This window comes from Eumetopias jubatus, unplaced genomic scaffold, assembly GCF_037043125.1.
Source record: "Eumetopias jubatus isolate StellerSeaLion01/CBP00866 unplaced genomic scaffold, mEumJub1_p1.0 scaffold_3, whole genome shotgun sequence".
In the NCBI taxonomy this organism is placed as follows: Eukaryota; Metazoa; Chordata; class Mammalia; order Carnivora; family Otariidae; genus Eumetopias; species Eumetopias jubatus.
The window spans coordinates 9,338,884-9,357,339 of record NW_028274809.1 but is presented as its reverse complement, the minus strand read 5'-3'; the positions used below and the strand labels follow the sequence as shown (position 1 = coordinate 9,357,339).

General features: G+C 50.1%; 2 protein-coding genes across 4 annotated transcripts in view; both read left to right on the top strand.

Moving 5' to 3' along the window:
* The first annotated feature begins 17 nt into the window (after nucleotides 1–17).
* On the top strand, nucleotides 18–5,192 carry CUNH2orf72 (chromosome unknown C2orf72 homolog). 2 transcript variants are annotated; one of them, XM_088022019.1, is made up of 3 exons: nucleotides 18–609; nucleotides 1,653–1,774; nucleotides 5,064–5,192. In XM_088022019.1, the coding sequence occupies exons 1-3, from the start codon at nucleotides 18–20 to the stop codon at nucleotides 5,190–5,192; spliced, it is 843 nt and encodes a 280-aa protein (XP_087878145.1). The 2 variants fall into 2 exon arrangements, with proteins under 2 accessions (XP_087878145.1, XP_027960872.1); XM_028105071.2 differs by having other exon boundaries at nucleotides 1,650–1,763; nucleotides 5,053–5,192.
* Nucleotides 5,193–15,617: 10,425 nt separating this feature from the next.
* The window catches only part of PSMD1 (proteasome 26S subunit, non-ATPase 1), an 88,924-nt gene continuing 86,085 nt past the window's right edge, over nucleotides 15,618–18,456 (top strand). For both annotated transcript variants that reach the window (XR_015767836.1, XM_028105243.2), the window contains exon 1: nucleotides 15,618–15,773. Coding sequence is in view for 1 of the 2 variants with exons in the window: in XM_028105243.2 (XP_027961044.1) it covers nucleotides 15,758–15,773 (16 nt within the window). In the remaining variant the exon portion in view is untranslated. The remainder of the gene's footprint in view (nucleotides 15,774–18,456) is intronic.

Below are 18,456 nucleotides of genomic sequence, written 5' to 3'. Positions count from 1 at the left end.
GACGCGCGGCGACGAGCATGGAGCGCGAGCTGGAGGAACTGGCGGCGCGGCCCGCGCGCCCGGCACAGCCGCCCTTCCAGGCGCTGGTGGAGGCGGCGGGCGGCCGCGGGCAGGTGCTCCTGGTGGGCGAGCTGTGGGAGCGCGAGCAGAGCCGCGCGCTGCTGCGGGACTTCGCCCGGGCCGTGTTCCCTCCCGAGCAAGCCGCGGGCAAGCCGGGCGGCGCGGGGGCCGGGGCGCCGGGGGCGCAGAGGGCGCCCGGGACGGCGGGGGCGCGCGCCATCCGCTCGCCGCTCGTCTTCGTGCTGTGCCGCGCGTCCTCGCTGACCGCCCGCGAGCCGCGGCGCCGCTTGCGGGAGATGCTGCGGGACGTGCGCGGCCGCCGGCGGGCCGGGGCGGCGCTGGTCGGGGTGCTGGTGGCCGACGCCGGGCCCGAGGACGCGGCGGCGACGGGGTTGCGGCTCCTGGAGGCGCTGCTGCGCGCAGTGTTCGGCCGCCAGGCGGGGGGCCCGGTGCAGGCGGCCGCCTACTGTCCCGGCCACCCGGCCTCCAGCCTGGCGGTGCAGGCGGCCGCCTGCAGGGCGCTACAAGCCGCCGGGCCCGCGCGACCAGGTGAGACTACGAGGCCCGGGAGGGCACGGGCGGTGGGCCGCTGGGGTGGGCCGGAGGCCCCCAAGGTGGAACTCTTTAGGTCAGCTTCACTCCTTGTGCACCACGGTAAACTGAGGCCCAGAGAGGGGAGGTGCCTAGCACTAGGCCTTCCCAGCTAGCGTGGAGCGGGCCCTGGGCACGGGGTCCAGTCTGTTCCGGAAGGATCCAGAGAGCATAGGAGACGCAGGGGCTTGGGAAAGCCGAGCCGGCCGACTAGCTCAAGGCAGGCAAGTTGGTGGAGAGAAGGTTGGACTCGGCTGGGAGCTAGGAGGGAGGGAGAGGAGGTGAGAAAGCCTCAGGAGGCCCAAGTTTCAAGGTGGACAGGGGAACAGAACTGGGACCAGGGGTTTGGCGGGGCCAGGAGCTTCTAGGACCCTGTGCAGCTAGGGATGCGCCACGGAGTCATAGGAATAGATGCCAAGACTCTGAGTGTGGGGAAAGGGTGTGGGGACTGAAGGCCCAGAATTTTCTAATCCTTCTTGGCTACCCACTCTGGTTGTGCACCCACTGCTGCGTTTCTCTACACGTTCTCCTGAAGCGTAGGAAGGGGAGTGAGGGTCTTTTCCCAGCCTGGGTGACTACTGCTATCAGCACCTGGTACGGAAGGTTTTACAAGAGCTTTTCAGGGTCTCAGGATTAAAATACTGGCACTACGTACAGCTGGATCCCGCAGAGCTGAGGGATGCAGGATTGTTCTTTGCACTCCCAGATCCCTTCCTGCCCCAACCTTCCCAGCACCTCCTGTCCTCCAAGCCCTCCAGCCTTCCCTTCTTGCTACAGAGTTGGGGCTCGATCCCAGGACCCTGAAACCGTGACCTGAGCCGAAGGCAGACACTTAACCAGCTGAGCCACCCAGGCGCCGCCAGAATCTTTGTTTTTTTTAATCAAACGGTTGAACTAGGGCAGTTGATAATTGAGGCTCCTGGTTTGCTGAACAGAAAATCTCTCAGTCCTGTCAAACATGCTCACCTGCGGCATCTGGGACTTTGTGTTCTTTCTAGCAGCAGGACCCTGGGAGAGACCGGGCCTCCCAGCACTGCTGGCGTGCTTTTCCTGGGGTCCCTGGAGCCGGGGGAAGGATCCAGATGCCACCTCCCCCAGTGACCCAGCTCAGGGTGAGTGTGCTGCCTTCCTGGCCTTCTGAGGGCCAGGTGCTTGGGATTATGGGGTTGGTCCTGTGCACACAGGGACCTAAGGGATAGAGTTGACCAATACCCATGGAGCATTTGCCATGTGCAGAGCATGGAGGTGAGTGATGTGAGGTGCTCCTGCCACCGGGCAACAGGCACACGGGCCCCCCAGTAGGGCCCTAGCCCCATGAGCCTCTCACTAATGAATGCAGTTGGTGGGGGCAGGGCTGGAAGGCAGGTGTCCGCCATAGGCATGGTGGGGTGCTTGGAGCCAGATGCATTCCGTCTTCCCCCTGAGGATCCAGAGAGCATCAGGAACACGTGACATTGGCGCTAAGGGTTAGAGATTGTCCTAGGCAGAAATGGGAAGCCTTGGAGAGGAAGCAGTATGAACGAAGGCTTGAGGGCATGATGTCATGCTCAGAAAAGGAGCCCCTGTCAGGAGCGCCGGTGGGGGGCAGAGAGTACAGGAGACCGGGAGGGCTGGGGCTAAGAAGGAGGGCTGGGACCAAATTGGGACCCTAGACCCAGGTCTCTCAGAAATAGTGAGCTGCGGGCCATTTCTGAGCAGGGGTGTCCCAATGAGGGGTGTTCTGGAGAGGTGACAACACCGTGGAGCAGGGAGGCACTAGAGGCAGAGCCAGTTAGGAGGGGACTGTCTAGTCCCAGGGGGGACCATGGGCAGCCTGGACCCAACACTGGCAGTTTGGGAATGAAGAGGAAGGAACTGAGCCAGAAGCCTTTTCTAGGGTAGGATCCTCAGGCCGCTAAAGGGAGAAGGCGGGGAGACACAGTTCTTCGAAGTCCACAGGAGCAGCTGTTGAGGCTGTTGGGAGAGAGCTAGAAAGTGCTGGGGGAATAAGTTGTAACCAGCTAAATGTATGTGTCCCACAGCCCCAACGTGCACCGAACAGCACTGCTCTGTTACAGAAAAAAACAATGGGCAGTGTTTTAAAACACACTTTTCTTGTGTCCCTTATGTTTGAAAAAATCATTAGGCGAGGTGTCAGCCTTCCCTCGGCATGTAAGAAGTTACCACAAACTCAATGGCTTAAAACAACACGCATTAATTCTTCACGATTTCTGTGGGTCAGGAGTCCAGGCAGGGCCTCACTAAGCCGCATCAGAGGGTCAGCCGGGCTGCGTTCCTTTCTGGAACCTAAGTCCTTCACGCTCACGTGGTTGTGGGCAGAATTCACTTCTCTGCTGCCTTCTTGGTGGCCGTCAGCTGGGGCTGTTCTCAGCTCTGACAGCCATCCCTCTACACGTCTCTCCAACAGCAGCTGCTTCTTCAAGGAGCAGGAGACTTTTCTGGTCTCCGATTATGTCACTCAATCACAGAAGGAATTCACACTGTTGTCCTCTATGGTGCCCTGATCAAGGGAGCGACCATCCCATCCTATTCACAGATTCTACCTGCACTGAAAGGAGGTGATTATATAGGATGAGTACACTGAGGGGTGGAAATCTTAAAGGTCGTCTTAGAATTCTGCCTATCACGGGTGAAAACTCAAAATATTTGAGAAAGGAAAACAAGTATGACAATCATTTGCTTACTCCCATCCCTCAAAAGTAATTATCATCTGTATTTTGGCATAGACCATTCTGTGCATCTGTCTGTCTACCTAGCTATATATCTCCTTGTGCTATTTAAATTGTAATAAATACGCTTCTATATAATACATGAATCATCTGCCAAATACATCAGGTATTTAAAGCATTCCATTGTAAAAATGTTAACTTCGGTCTCTCCAACATCATTTTGGATATTTCTGGAAACCAAAGGGAAAACATAAGCAAAGGAATCATAAACAATTTTACATAAATCTTGGATAACTCCCCTCTCTGTAGCATATAACAATTTTTTTAAAGTTTTATTTATTTAATCTCTACGCCCCACGTGGGGCTCAAACTCACGACCCCGAGATCAAGAGTTGCATGCTCGGGACGCCTGGGTGGCTCAGTCGGTTAAGCATCCGCCTTCGCCTCAGGTCACAATCCCAGGGTCCTGCGATCAAATCCAGCATCGATCAAGTCCAGCATTGAGGTTCTTGCTCAGCAGGGAGCCTGCCTCTCCCTCTGCCCACCGCTCCCCCTGCTTCTGCCCCCACCCCGACAAATAAATAAAATCTTAAAAAAAAAAAAAAAAGTGGAATGCTTTTTGGACTGAGCCAGCCAGGCATCCCTGTAGCATATAACAAATTATTTAATCTCAAGTAGAAGTGAATGTATTAAAATTGCATTCACGGACTATGCATTTGCATTTATACATAATAAATATGTGATTATACAGACACATTTATACGTACTGTTTTGGAATCTGCTTCCTTCACAATAACATTGTGAGTATGCAACATTCCATGGCAGTAATTACATATCAATAACCTCTTTTCTCTTCCAGGGGAATGGTAAGTAATTGTAGATTCACATGAAGTTGTAAGAAATCGTACAGAGAGATCCTGTGTACGCTTGGCCCAATTTCTCCCACTGGTAGCATCTTGCAAAACTATAGGATAATATCACACCTGGAATATTGACATTGAAACAATCCACAGATCTTACTAAGATTCCCCCAGTTTCACTTGTATTTGTGTGTGTGTCTGTGTGTGTGTGTGTGTGTGTTTAGTTCTATGGAATTTTATGCATCTTTTTTTTAAGATTTTATTTATTTATTTGAGCAAGAGACTGCATGAGCAGGAGCTAGGAGCAGAGGGCGGGGAAGAAGCAGACTCCCTGCTCAGCAGGGATTATGCATCATTTTTAATGCCTGAATCGCATCATGTGGGTGAGCCATAGTTAACTCAACCAGTCTCTTCTGTGGACATCAAATAGCTTAGGATGCTTTCAGCTGCAGGTAGAGAAACCATGACTCAAGCTGACATAGATAACAGCAAGAGCATTCAGTATCTCACCTAAAAGATAGTCTGCAGGTAGAGTCAGCTGTAGAGCTGATTGATTCCGGGGCCCAGTGACCCCATTGAGGACCCAAGTTCATTCCTTCTCTCCGCTGGGCCACCCTCCGTGTCATTTCATCCTTGGGCTGGTAGCAAGATGGCAGTTCTGCTAATTATTCCTAATTATTTCCTTAGGATAAAATCCTAGAAGTGGAATTGCTGGGTGAAAGGGTATCTACTTTTTTAAGGTTCTCGATATGTATTTTACTGTGGTTTTTAGGTAGATATTTAGTGGGGCCAACTTCCTCCCCTTTCATTCCTAGCTTACTTACTCTTAAACTTGACCTTCTGGTTGGGTGATTCCTTCTCTTGTGTTCCAGATCACCTCCAGGACCCTGAGGAGAAGCTGGTACTGACAGCCATATGTCCCAACGGAGACTGTGAGGACCCCGGGAAGGGGCCAAGAGCCTGTGATGGACTGGTCCATACTCCTGCTGATCCCGCTGGAGATTCGAGATGAAGGCTGGACCGCTGGGCTACCCACGCTCTAACCTGCACACTGGGGACTGGCTCCTTCTCACTGAGCCCCCTTGCCTCCATGTTGACCTTGGAATGGTGGTAGCTTCAAAGGCCCCACCTGTAAGGGGACTGCTGCATTGAACCAGCTAGGAAAATGTATTTTCCTGGAACCTGCCCCCCGCCTCACATTTGCTCACTCTCTGATCACAGTGAGGTTATCTGGTCTTTCTGTACTTCAGTTTTTCTATGCATTGGGACAGATGGCTGTCTTCTTTGAGGCTCTGTGGTGCTGTGGCAGCCGATGGTGTGTTTGCATGAGCATCTGTCATTTCAAGTGCATCTGGAAAGGACTCTGGACCAGAAGTCATCAGATCGGGGAGGGGGGGTGGCCTTGGACGTGTCATTGAACTTTTAGGGGCTTCTGTGTCTCAAACACAAGCCCCGGGGCTCTCAACCAAGAGCCAGGCTGCCGTTCCAGGCGGAATTGGAAACCTGTGTGGGTGAGTGTGAGAGTGTGTTGTGGGGGGGGGCGGGGTACTGTGACTATGAGGTGCCTCTGGCATTTAGTGGGTTTCTCACAACATACGGGACAATCTCCAACAGCAAAGACTTGTTCCACCCAAATTGCCCATCATGGCTCCTTCGAGAAACTAGATAAGCCAATCCCTTCTCCCTGTGAAATTCTAGGAAGTGTGTGCGCCCCACCCCCACCCCCAGCAGAGAGGGTTAGGCTTCCTGACACCTTGGCTCCCAGAGCAAGCCAGCAAAAAGACTATACTGCTGCCCTGGGGGCCTATTGGGTCAGAGCCAAGACAGCCACCTGCTTTGCGTGTCCCCTTTCTTCATGTTGACATTGACTTTCTATGCCAAATCCTTTGAGAATAAGGATGCTGGGAAGTGCCCATGGCACCAAACAAGAAAGGTAGGAGTATGGATTACAAGGACATGGGACTTTCTCTCGCTCTCAGGCCCTTGTCCAAGGTCAAAGCAGAACCAGCCCAGAGGTGCCAAGTTCCTGAATCCTTTTTCCTCTGTTTATGAGTCAGACAGGGTTGATGATGTTCCCTTAAAAGCCAGGAGAGCCATCTGTTCACTCGTAGAAGGAACTCTGCATTAACTCCCTTGCCTTCCTCGCCTGCCCCTGGAGAAGTGAAGTCTTTGGAATGGTAAGAGCAACTCCTGATTTTCCCTGGTAGGAAGCACTATCTAAGGGAAGTAGCTAAATTCATTCATTCGTGCACGATTTGCTCGGCAGACGTGCAGTTGGGCTCCTGTCTGCCCAGGGTTCTACAAGGTGCTGCATACCTTCCAGTAGTTACTTCGGCTTTCATCTCTGGTACCAAAATGTGGAATTGGAAACCTGTGGCTGAGGGGCTGTGTGATATCAAGGAGGGTCCCTCCTGGCTCTATGCTTCAATTTATTCTTCATAATAAGCAGCCTAATTCTGTCCCTTCTCTGCCTCATGGGGTTAGTGTGAGGGCAGGCAGGGTGACATTGTATTTGGGGTTGGGTAGCAGCAGGTGTCATTTTAATAATGCAAAGTTGTCTCGCCAATAGGTAGACCCAGCTGACCTCCTACATGAGAGTGAATTCAATGAATTACCATTGATTTTGTTTTAAAGTGGGGAGACTGGTATTTTTGAAGCTGCTATATTTTTCTACTTCTCTTAATTTCTTTGTAATAATTCGGTCGGAGTTGTATTATTTGGTGGTGGGGGGAGCTTTTATTAAGGTAGGAAATTCTCTAAGGCAGAAGTTACAAGGCACAGCCTCTACTGTGTTTAAAAACCTTTTGTATTTGTTGCCAATATTTGAAACTTGAGAGAGTGCACATAAAAAAGCTAGCTGGGTGGAGGATGGGGCATGCCGTCATGTCCAGTTTGCTGCAACCCCCTCCCCTGATTGGAGCCCCCTTCCCACCCATCTAATCCACCTCTCTACTTTACTTCACTCATACATGCCACCTGCCTGGTCCCAGTGGACATTCGAGTTTGCAAGCCTGTGGGGTAAAGAGTGGATTACATATAACTTTTTCATTATTTTCAGTATCTCTGGTGACTAGCTGAAGAGAGAAGCTCTTTTCCTGAGATTTGTGTTCTGCTTCCCAACCGGGAAACAGGACTGAGACCCTTTGGGGCCCGGTTGGCTTTCTTGACACATGGCTATGTGTGATCTTTTTAGGAATGATCTAGTTGGTATTTTCTAGCAGACACAAGAGTTAGGTGCCGGAAATGATGACCTTGGTGGTAGATCTCGTCCCCAGGGACTCCTATAAGGCATGAAGATTGCGGTGGGCCTGTCTGCGAATAGAGGCCCCGGATTAGGTCAGTGATACCAGGAGCCATTGGTGAGGGCCTCCAGTCAAGTCACAGTCTGGGCTGGTGGGTATTAATCCTTCTAATATGGCAGTAGTTGTGCTGCTTCTGACTTGACTCAATAATTCCTTATATCTAATAAAACCGAACAGTACCTCATTGCTGTCTATCGAAACCAGAATGGATCTTTCCCTTTATTCTCAAAGCGTTCCTCACAGGGGCCCTTGGGAGCAGGGCGCCTGGGCAAAAGGTGGGAACCTCTGGAATAGTTTGGCCTGAAAGCCTTCCAGCCCTTGGGTAACATCTCCACAGCCCTATCAGCTGGGATTGGAAAACATGTAGCTGGAAAATAAATGTTTGAAAAGAGATTTTTCCAAAGATAGCATTTGGCTCGGTGTTCAACAGGATGTGTGCGTTCGTGTGCAGATATGAGCATGTTTAACAAGACAAAATGGCCTTGCCTAAGTCTCAGCCCTTTCTAATACTTGTATCTTGGTTTCTCTCCTCTCAAAGTATTTGTCTCCAAGACTTACCATGCAAGAGGAGTCCTTCAGTCATCAAACCAGAACAGGGCAAACCTGCAAAGGGACCAAGGGCCAAGGCCCCCAAACCAATGTGCTCTCAATAAGCCCCTCTTATCTCCAGCAGAGAACCCAGGACCCAGGCTCATGGGAAAAGTCGATGACAGCCGTGTTAACCTGATAGCAGACTAAACTTCAAAGGGTAGCAGCAGCACGCTGCGGGGCTGGTTCCCCGTGGTCATGAGACTTGCACTTTGTCCTGTTTGGATGGCAAACGTAACCAGTGCAGTGGAGAGAGCCTTTTGTTTTGTACCCATGGACTGCACAACCCCCTTCTGACCTGGTCTTGTGTGTTAGTGGATCGAGGATTGAGACAGACCATGGCTTGTGTAATCTTAGAGTTAGGAAACAAGGTACAAGGCAGGGTGGGTGACCAGGATCCTGCATGAATTCTCCAGATGCTTTTGGCCCCCTGAGCCAGAGTCCTCAGGTTGCATTATATTTAGGGCTGCCTAACTGGGAGCAGAATCAGAGGCTACCTACTGGGTCATGCCGTGGTACACAGAGATTCCAAAGGGACCAGGGTGTAGAATCGCTCAGGTCCAAAGTTGGCCTGGGGAATGGGGCCACTGTGGGTCCAGGGCTTTGGCAAGGGCGAGAGCCCTGTCTGGCTTCCTCCCTGAGCTCCCTGACCAGGACTCCTGCTGCAAGGGCAGGAATTTTTGCCTTTCACCTGACTGGTGAAATTCAGAGACCCTCAGGTAGGAGTTCAGATGTTAAGTCTCAATTCAGGCTTGTTGCTGTCCTGTTCTGCACTTATTTGGAGCAGTTAGGCACTTAGTCCTTGTGACCAAGCCCTCATTTTGAGTCCTGGTTATGAACACTGGGTCTCTTGTCTTTCTGCCCTGCATTTCTTCTTTTCCTCACTGGTTAATGAGGACTTCTCAGGTCATTGCCCCAACTCTTGACTACCCTAACCACCTGCCATGCCAGGGATATTGCCCATTCCAGAACCCCTAGCTGCCAGGGCAGCCACTCTGAGCCCCTTGCTCCCTGGCAGGAGGGGGTCTCAGCTTTAGCCTCCGCCCCTCAGTCTGGGCTGGTCAGGCCTGTGCCAGCACCAGAGAGCAGGGCCAGGCCTGGATGGGAGGTCAGAGGGAAGAAGACCTCTGACTGTAGGTCTACACCAGCCCCGCCCACCTAACAGAACTCTAACACCAGGCACATATGTAGGTTTAGATTTTCTAGTAGCCACGTTAGGAAAAAAATAAAACAGATGGAATTAATTTTAATAATATATTTTATTTAGCCCAGTGTGTCCAAAATAGTATTATTTCCACTTAAATATAAAACGTTTGTAATGAGACAGTTTGCATCTTTGAAATCCTGTGAGACTTTTACACTAACAGCCTGATTTAGACACTAAATTTTTATCCACAATATTTGATCTGTATTTAGCTTTCATGAAATTCATAGTTGAAAAAGGAGATTCACATCTGAAATTGTTCCAGATGTACTTAAAAGTTTCCCAGTAACTAAATTGGGCGTCAGTCTTTAAATTTTAATGAAATAAAACTGAATTTAAAAATCAGTTCCAGGATTTGCAATAGCTGCATTTCCAGTGCTCAGTAGCACCTGTTGCCAGGGGCTACCCGACGTGAAAGCAAGAGTCTGGAATACTGGAAACGTGCAGGAGACCTGTCTTGGGGGTTTGGTGTGGCTCTTCCCGCCCCCCCCCACCCCCGATTCCCAGCCAGGGACCGGCAGTGGCTTCCAGCATCAGCTTGTCTGTTGCCCAGGATGGGAGCTGTCCTCCTGGACACTGTCCCTAGGGGGAAGACAGTCCAGCATCTCAGATGGCTTTGCGGGTCTTTTTGTGCCTCAGTCCACCGAGGGCGATTCTGGCGCCATCCAGGCGTTTCCCTCCCACCAAGCACCCGCCCACCGGAGGCCTGTGTCACCCGCTGCGCTTAAGGTTCTGCTCCCATGCACGAATACTTTGATAGCATGTGGCATGCGTGGTGTACGTGAAGCATCCACTAGCCTCGGGGCCAGGCCCTGTGCCATAAGATCTGAGGTTTATTGAGTGCTGTTCTATGCCAAACCCTGACTAGAGCACCTCCCCTCACTAAAGGCCCTGCCAGGCAGGTGGGCGGCTCCCCTCCGCGCCTGGGGTTGGGTGACCACACGGCCACAGCGCCGCCAAGTGGCAAAGCAGGGATTTGCTCCCGTGTTTCCTGGCTCCGGCGATGCCTGCGCTTAACTCAGAACGCTGCAGCTCAAAAAGCAGTCAAGCCCGATTCTTGGCAGGAGCGAGCCCTCCTAAGACCCAAGATTCAAATGCCGGGAGGCTGGGCATGGCGGGGTGGGGTGGGGTGGAGGGCGGGATGTGGGTGGTTGCAGGGCGCTCGCCCCTTTCGCAGTTCTCCGCCTTCCGGTGAGCATTGTGGCCACTAGAGGGCGCCGCGCGGGCCAGGGAGATGCTCCGGGCAGAGCTTAGCCCTGAGCCCTATTAAATGTGGGCACCCAGGCAAGGAAAGCGCCGGTTCTGGTTTCCTCCCTTCACTCCGACAGACGCCCGGCCCGGCCAATACCTGTGTGAGCCCGCAGATGACCTTGTTTGGGCTTTGAGATTTTTTTGTGTCACTCCTAAATTTGGAGACAGATAGGTGTTTATGAACAGAGCCCTTGGTGGGAAGTCTTTCTGTGATTTTGGTATGTCCTCAAGCTTCTTTGAAGATAAATACATCTCATTATATAAAATCTTGGAGAGGGCTAAGGCTTCAGAGACATAGGTGTGAGTTCCAGCATTGTGCCAATAACTGGCTGGCCCTGCATTCATCCATTCATCCAACAAACATTTATTGAGCACCTACTGTGTGCCTAACACTGTGCTAGTTACTATAGGGGACGCTGAGATGAATATGTGGATCGCGCCCTTGAGAAGTTCCTAGTCCAGCTGGGACCTGGGCAAGGAGACAGGACAATAGCTGTGTGGGGTAAGGGCTGTAAGGGGATGCACAGTGGGGTGGTCAAGAAAGGCCTACCTGGAGGAGCTGCTTGGTAGCTAGGGGGAGAGGGAAGAGCAAGTACCAAGGTCAGAGACAAGGTACATGCTGCAAGGCCACTCTGGGAGCCGCGGCAGTTCCAGATGGCTGGAACGCGGCCTGCCAGGACAGAGGGCTGGGACATAAAGATTGAGGGTAAGCAGGGTTGGGCAAAAGTCATGGAGGAGACAATCATTGTCTTCCTTGTTTTTGATTGTGCTTCTGGCGGGCTGTGAGGGACGGACTGGAGAATCCTGAGATGGTGAGCAGGAAGTCAAAGCTGTTGGAAGCTGTTGCAGCCAGGAAGGAAGAGGGGGAGCTGAGACTGCCAGGGAATGGGAGCTGGGCTGCTGGGGGAGACATTAGGTCAACCAGAGCTGTCCAGACCAGGTGAGCGGGAGGGAACAGTCAAGTGCGCCCCCCCACCCCCACCCGGGGCCCTGCTTCACTACCAGTGGGTGCCCTTCACCACACCCAGATCAAGGCAGAAGACATGCATGGAGCTTTGAGGTTGTTGAGTTAAGGAGTATCAAGCAGAGATGTATGGTACCTGTGTGAGTCTGGGGCTCCAGAGAGAGGGTGGGGCTACAGGATACATTTTAGGAGCCACCATTTTGTCCATAATAATGGAGGCATTGATCTCTCACAGGGAGAATGGGGAGCGAGACAAAGGCTTTGGACAGAAACTCAGAGGAACGAAGCATAAGAATAGAGCTCAGAATGAGGGAGGCAGGGGTCAGAGTTGAGTTTTGAAAAGATCGCTATGACTAAAGAGTACACGATTAAATGAAGAGGAAGAAGCCTCAGACCTGGAACAGCCATCCAGGTGGAAGAGCAGAATCCACAAGAAGAGAGGGGCCCCCCCATAGCGTTCCCACGGGGCTTTGTGGAAGTTAAAAGCACAGTATCCAAACCAGAGACATGATCGTCCTCCCATAGAGAATGTCTTCTCTTTGAAGAGCAGACATGACAGCTGGACTTCTCTTGTTTTAAAACATTTTGAATTAATTGCCAAAGCTTATTTATTTATTTTAGAGAGAGATTGAGAGTGCGTGAAGCAGGGGGAGGGGCAGGGAGAGAGGAAGAGAGAGAATCTTTTTTTTTTTAAGATTTTATTTATTTATTTGAGAGAGAGAGGGAGCATGAGAGGGGGGAGGGTCAGAGGGAGAAGTAGACTCCACTGAGCAGGGAGCCCAATGCGGGACTCGATTCTGGGACTCCAGGATCATGAACTGAGCCGAAGGCAGTCACTTAACCAACTGAGCCACCCAGGCGCCCCAAAGAGAGAGAATCTTAAGCAGGCTCTACGCCCAGTGCAAAGCCTGCCACAGGACTCGGTCCCCTAACATTCATTTTTTTATACATACTTTGTGTTGGTTTTAGGTGTACAACACAGTGACTTGGTATATATATATATATATATATATATGTATATATATTGGAAAATGATTACCACAATAAGTTTAGTTAACATCCATCACTGACTGAATCACTACAATTTTTTTTCTTGTGATCAGAACTTTTAAGACTTGGGGCACCTGGGTGGCTCAGTTGGTTAAGCAGCAGACTTTTTTTTTTAAAGATTTTATTTATTTGACAGAGAGAGACACAGCGAGAGAGGGAACGCAAGCAGGGGGAGTGGGAGAGGGAGAAGCAGGCTTCCTGCGGAGCATGGAACCCTATGTGGGGCTCGATCCCAGGACCCTGGGATCATGACCTGAGCTGAAGGCAGACGCTTAACGACTGAGCCACCCAGGCGCCCCTAAGCAGCAGACTCTTGATTTGAGCTCAGGTCATGATCTTGGGATCATGGGATTGAGCCCCAAGGAGGGTCAGCTCTGCGCTCAGTGGGGAGTCTGCTTGAGATTCTCTCTCCCTCTCCCTCTGCCCCTCCCCCCACCCTTTCATGTGCTCATGCGCTCTCTCTCTAAAATAAATTTAAAAATCTTTGAAAAAAAGATCTTTTAAGGGGCGCCTGGGTGGCTCAGTCGTTAAGCGTCTGCCTTCGGCTCAGGTCATGATCCCGGGGTCCTGGGATCGAGCCCCACTGCTTCTCCCTCTCCCACTCCCCCCTGCTTGTGTTCCTGCTCTCCCTATCTCTCTGTCAAATAAATAAATAAAAAAGAATAAAAAAAGAACTTTTAAGACTTTCTCTCTTAGCAACTTTCATATATAAAAACGATATTAACTGTAGTCACCTTGCAGTACATTACATCCCCAGGACTTTTTTTTTTTTTAATTGGAGTATAGTTAACACCCAATTATACATTAGCTTCAGATGAACAGACCTATTTATCTTATAACTGGAAGTTTATACCTTTTGACCACCTTTACCCTTTTCACCCAAGTTACCATCATTTAAAATTCAGAAGATTCCACATGAAATTCTGATTTCTGACTTTTCTTGGAAAAAATCATAAGCTTTCACAACAGTAATCCTACTATTTATTTATTTTTTTTTTTAGAGCCAGCTGGTGGGGGGAGGGGCAAAGGGAGAGGGAGAATCTCAAGCAACCTGACGCAGGGCTCTATCTCACAATCCTGACATCATGACCTGAGCCAAAATCAAGAGTCAGATGCTTAACTGACTGAGCCACCCAGGCGCCCCGGTCGTCCTACAGTTTTGCCCAGCAACACGGCAAGAGAAGAAGTAGCCACTGCTCTCTTTCAGTGGGGCCCTCATTCTTCATTTTGGCACTGTCACCACCATCCCCTCCTGCCTGCCTGACACTTAGTCGCCACTCACTATCCTGCTGATCTAGTATTTCCTTACACTCTGCCTGCTCCACTCATTTCCATCACCTGTTATCATGTGCGAATTCTCTAGAAGTTTCGGGCATACAGGCGTCTTCATATGAGGGATTGGCCAAAGTGTCCCTATGAAATGATACTCCCACGTATCTGTTTATTTTTTTGTGCACATCTCCCAGGGCAGTGCCTTTCAGTCTGAGCTATAGGTTCTTCAGTAGTGTTTAATAATTATATTTGATATATTTTAACAACCGTAGCTTTAGAATATAATTTAAAAAATTCACACATTCACTCCAATGTGTTATCAACCAAATTTTAATTCAACCACAAAATATTGATTGCGCCAGTAGGTTGCATTGTTTTGATAAGGCCTCAGAAATAATCTTTATTTATCTTTTCAGAAATAATCTTTAGTAATTGCTATCCAACCAATGAATAGCTTGATGGTGCAAGGCTAGTGGCTTAAAAACACCACCATCTGTCTCTAATCTTGCTCAAGTCTTGTCTATGGCCATACCAGCCTGAAGGCAGCCCATCTCGTCTGGTCTCTGAAGCTAATCTTCATCAAGACTTTCTCAGTATTGTCTATTGAAGTAAACAGGCTATTGAAGCTGGTGTACCACTGCAAATGGCCATCACAACTGCCATTTCAAATTAGACATATCAAAAACCAAGAGGGGATGCCTGGGTGGCTCAGTCGGGTGGGCATCTGCCTTCAGCTCAGGTCACAATTCTGGGGTCGTGGGATCAAGCCCTATATAGGGCTCCCCACTGAGTGGGGAGCCTGTTTCTCCCTCTCCCTCTGTCCTTCCCTCCCACTCATGCTCACTCTCTCTAGTGTTGTCTCTCTCTCTCAGATAAATACATAAAATCTCTAGGAGAAAAAAAAAAAGGAAAACCAAGAACCTGTTGCTGTGGGGGGGAAGAAGAACTAGACCAGTGGAAGGCAAGAATTGGAAGCTCTTTTTTCCTATGGAACACTTTCACTGTCTATCATTTTTAAAAAAGATTTTATTTGTTTGTTTGTTTGTTTGAGAGAGAGAAAGAGAGAGCACAAGCCAGGGAGAGAAGCAGAGGGAGAGGGAGAAGCCAACTCCCCGCTGAGCAGGGAGTGGTGGGGCTGATCGCTGGACGCTGGGATCATGACCTGAGCCGCAGATGCATAACCGATTGAGCCACCCAGGCGCCCCTCACTGTATATCTTTTTGCACTTCTTTTAAACTACATACAGCATTAATTATTCCAAATGTAAAACAAAAATTCTCATTGTTCAATTTTATTATAAACCAGCGATTACTTAGGGATTCCTTATGACAATAAAACATTTCTGTGAGGATTTCTTCTGAGATGGGTTCTGCTTTTTTAAAAAACTTTGAAACTTACTTTTCTAAGAAAACGCTCTTTGCCTTACCCCTACCCCCGAAGGTTTGGCTGGCGGGCGCGCGGGGAATGGTACAGAGAGACCGCCGAAGCAGCAGGTGGCGCTGCGAGCACCGCGAGCACCAGCCCGCAACACCCTTTCTCTGAGCAATGGCGGGTGATAATGGGGGCCTCCCTCTGGGGGTGGCTATTCTGAAGCCTGATCGCAGGTGCCCAGTAGGGTCCGCATCCCAGCGGGAACGCTGAACCTCGAGGAGGGTCAGAGAAAACATGGGCCGTGCACCCTTCCGCGGGGGCCAGGGTACCGGTGGCGGCGCAGAAAGCCGCAGGCCGTGGGGCGAATTCGCGCCGAGCGGCAGGCGGGGCGGCGGGCAGCCCCGGGGCGGGCGGGGTCCTGGAAGAGGAGCGAGCCGGCGGCCTGAGGAGGCTACTGACTGAGCACCGCACCGGGGGAGCGAGGAGGCGCGGCGGAGCGGACGGGCCCGGAGGTGACAGATACACGGCGCGGCCGGGACGGCGAGCGAGCGGGCGGGCGCGTGCGGGACGCAGCCATGATCACTTCAGCTGGTGAGTGCGATCGCTGCCGGCGCCTAAAGGGAGGAGCCGCCACGCCGGCTTTTAGCTGAGTCAGGGCCGGTGACTGGGCACCTCCCGGCGGAGCGCCGGCCTGCGCGGCCCCTCGCTGCCCACGGCCCACCCCCGGCCCGGGGACTGGCAGTGTGGTCCGGCCTCTCTGAGGGCCCGGCGAAGACCTCGGGCTCGGGGGAATCGCGCCGGGTCGACCGCCTGGGCATCCCTCCCAGTCACACCCCCGTGCCCGGACCCGAGGGGCTTCTTGGGGCTTCCTCAGTCTGTGCCTCCAGAAGTTGGCCCTGTGGGACCGTCTGATCCCAGCGCTTCCTCGCAGGTGGTTAGGAGGGGCTGGACCCCCTGTGCGGTCGGCCGGTAAGGCAGCCTAACTACTGCAGAAGTGCTCTGGACCTGGCCCCAGCTCCATTCCCCTTGGAGTCAAATCTGAAATTACATTAGAGGCGGGTTGTTTCCGGGGCTCTTCCAAGAGTATTCAGTGCAAGCGCCCAGAGAACGTTTGTGTTCGGTGAAGACAGCCCCCGGAGACTGCGTTATACTGATGATCTGTCTGTGGTTTGGAGGCTAGGTGCTCCGTACATACTGTGCCTTGAAGAGTATGCGGTGTGCGGAGCGGGTTTCATACACTTAACCACTGCGTATGTGGATTCGGGGAATGACATTTGAAGCGGGCTAAGCGGTAAAGATCCAGTGGAGATTTTTTAAGATCCCCCCCCCCCCAATCCCCCGCTGCAGATTGATTTGCATATAGCTGTCCACAGCCTTGGTGTTTTTTGCTTGCCTGCGCACACAGCCTTTTCTCGTCCTGTTTTATCTACGTTTGTCCCACAAGTATTTTGTTGTAAACAGACTGGTGCTCACACTAACTTGTAAGGAGCTCAAACCCATACATTTGTGAGGATTGCTGCAAGGAAGTGATGGAGACCGTAGAGACATAAACGCTATTTTCAAAGACTTCCAAGAGCTGTCACCTGTACCTGGAATTAGACTTTTGTCCCCAAGGGATACAAATGAGATGAATTTTAGCTCCAATAGGAAAGAGTTTTTCCAGTCACAGCTCTCTAAAGGTAGAATAAGCGTGAAGTTTCTTGCCAGTTGTAAATGTAGGCCTCATTCCGTTTCACATCCCTTCATTGCCTCAGCTTATTAGCCCAGACCACCTTTATCTTTTGCCTGGGTTTCTGTAACAGCCTTAAGGTTTTGTTTTTTCCAGTGTTATCTTCATACAGTCCATTTTTCTTGTAGTCAGAGTAATTTTTTTCAAACTTTAATGCCTTTTTTTTTTTACTTAAAATCTCTTGGGATTTCCATTGTGTTTGGAATAAAATCCAGACTTTTAACCGAAGACTTACATGATTGGATTTGTCTTATACTACTCTCTTCCTCACTCATTACATCCTATTCATACTGGCCTTCTTTTTGTTCCTTGAATATGTCAGTTTCTCTCCTAACCTCAGGACCCTTGCACATTTTGTTCTCTCTTTCTAGACTCTTTCCTCAAGTTTTCCCTTAGCTTCTCAATCTTTAGTCCCAGTTCCAATGTTAGTCTTTCCTGATCATTCTTTTAAAATAATGCTGCCTGCCTCTCTTGCCCTTAGCTGTCCCCTCCCTTCATCACAGTCCTGTGATTACTTTGTTTACTTACCTGATTACTGTCTTTCTGGTACAATTTTGGGTGGCCGACTTGTTGTTTTCATAATTCTTAGAGCACTGTCAAGCAGATAGCAGTTCAGAAGTATATTTAGAACGAGGGAATCAACTAATGAAATAATTTAATCCCTAGAGTATTTTAAGGAGAGGCTGAAAAAGCACTTAGTGGGAATATAATAGAATTTAAACCTATTGAGAGTGGCAAAAGTAATGATTTTTGAGGTCCTATTCTGAGACTCTGTGGTGATTTAGTATATTTGTGGTGAGTGTGTATTTGCTACATTTACTGGATTACTTACCAGCCTTTGCTCAGAAACTTTTGTCACCTTGTTTCCTGTCCTGTGGCTCACAATGGCTTAGGATCTGTCCCAGGTGCTAAACAGGCTAGCTTCACAGTTTTGGTGTGGATTCATCAGTTAATTCATTCATTTATTCTTTAGTCACTTGCTAGGCATTAAGAACACCGTGGTGAATAAGAGGTGAACACGTACGAACACGTACTGTTAAGTTTTTCAAAAGACTTGTCAGCAAAAGGGAGTGGAGAGAGAGAGATAGGTGGTTGCAGGAGAGAGATGTGAGATTGAGTGGGGTTTTGTGTTTTTGTGTTGTTTTTTTTAACGTAATATAGGCAAATGAAGGGAAATTATGCTAAAAAGCTTTAAAGTAGTAACCCCCCTACTCCTCTTTCTTCTTCCTCATCCCTGGAGACAGCCATTTTCAATTTTTAAGCTGTTTCTTCTGGCACATACTTCTGTATTTATAAATAACATCCAAATATTACTATAAACTGATTGAACAAGTTTAGATAATGTCCACTTCCTTTTTTTTATGGCAGAAGAGATTTTTCTAGCATCCTAGACTTTTCACATTCCTTATATACTTCCCTCTCCCCCCATCCGAAGGAAAGTTCTGTTTTGTTTTTAAGATGGGAAATAATTGTGTATGGAGTGTAGAGTATTTGATTTAGTTGTGTTCCATGAACAAAGGCTGCATTTCTAAGCCAGGACAACCA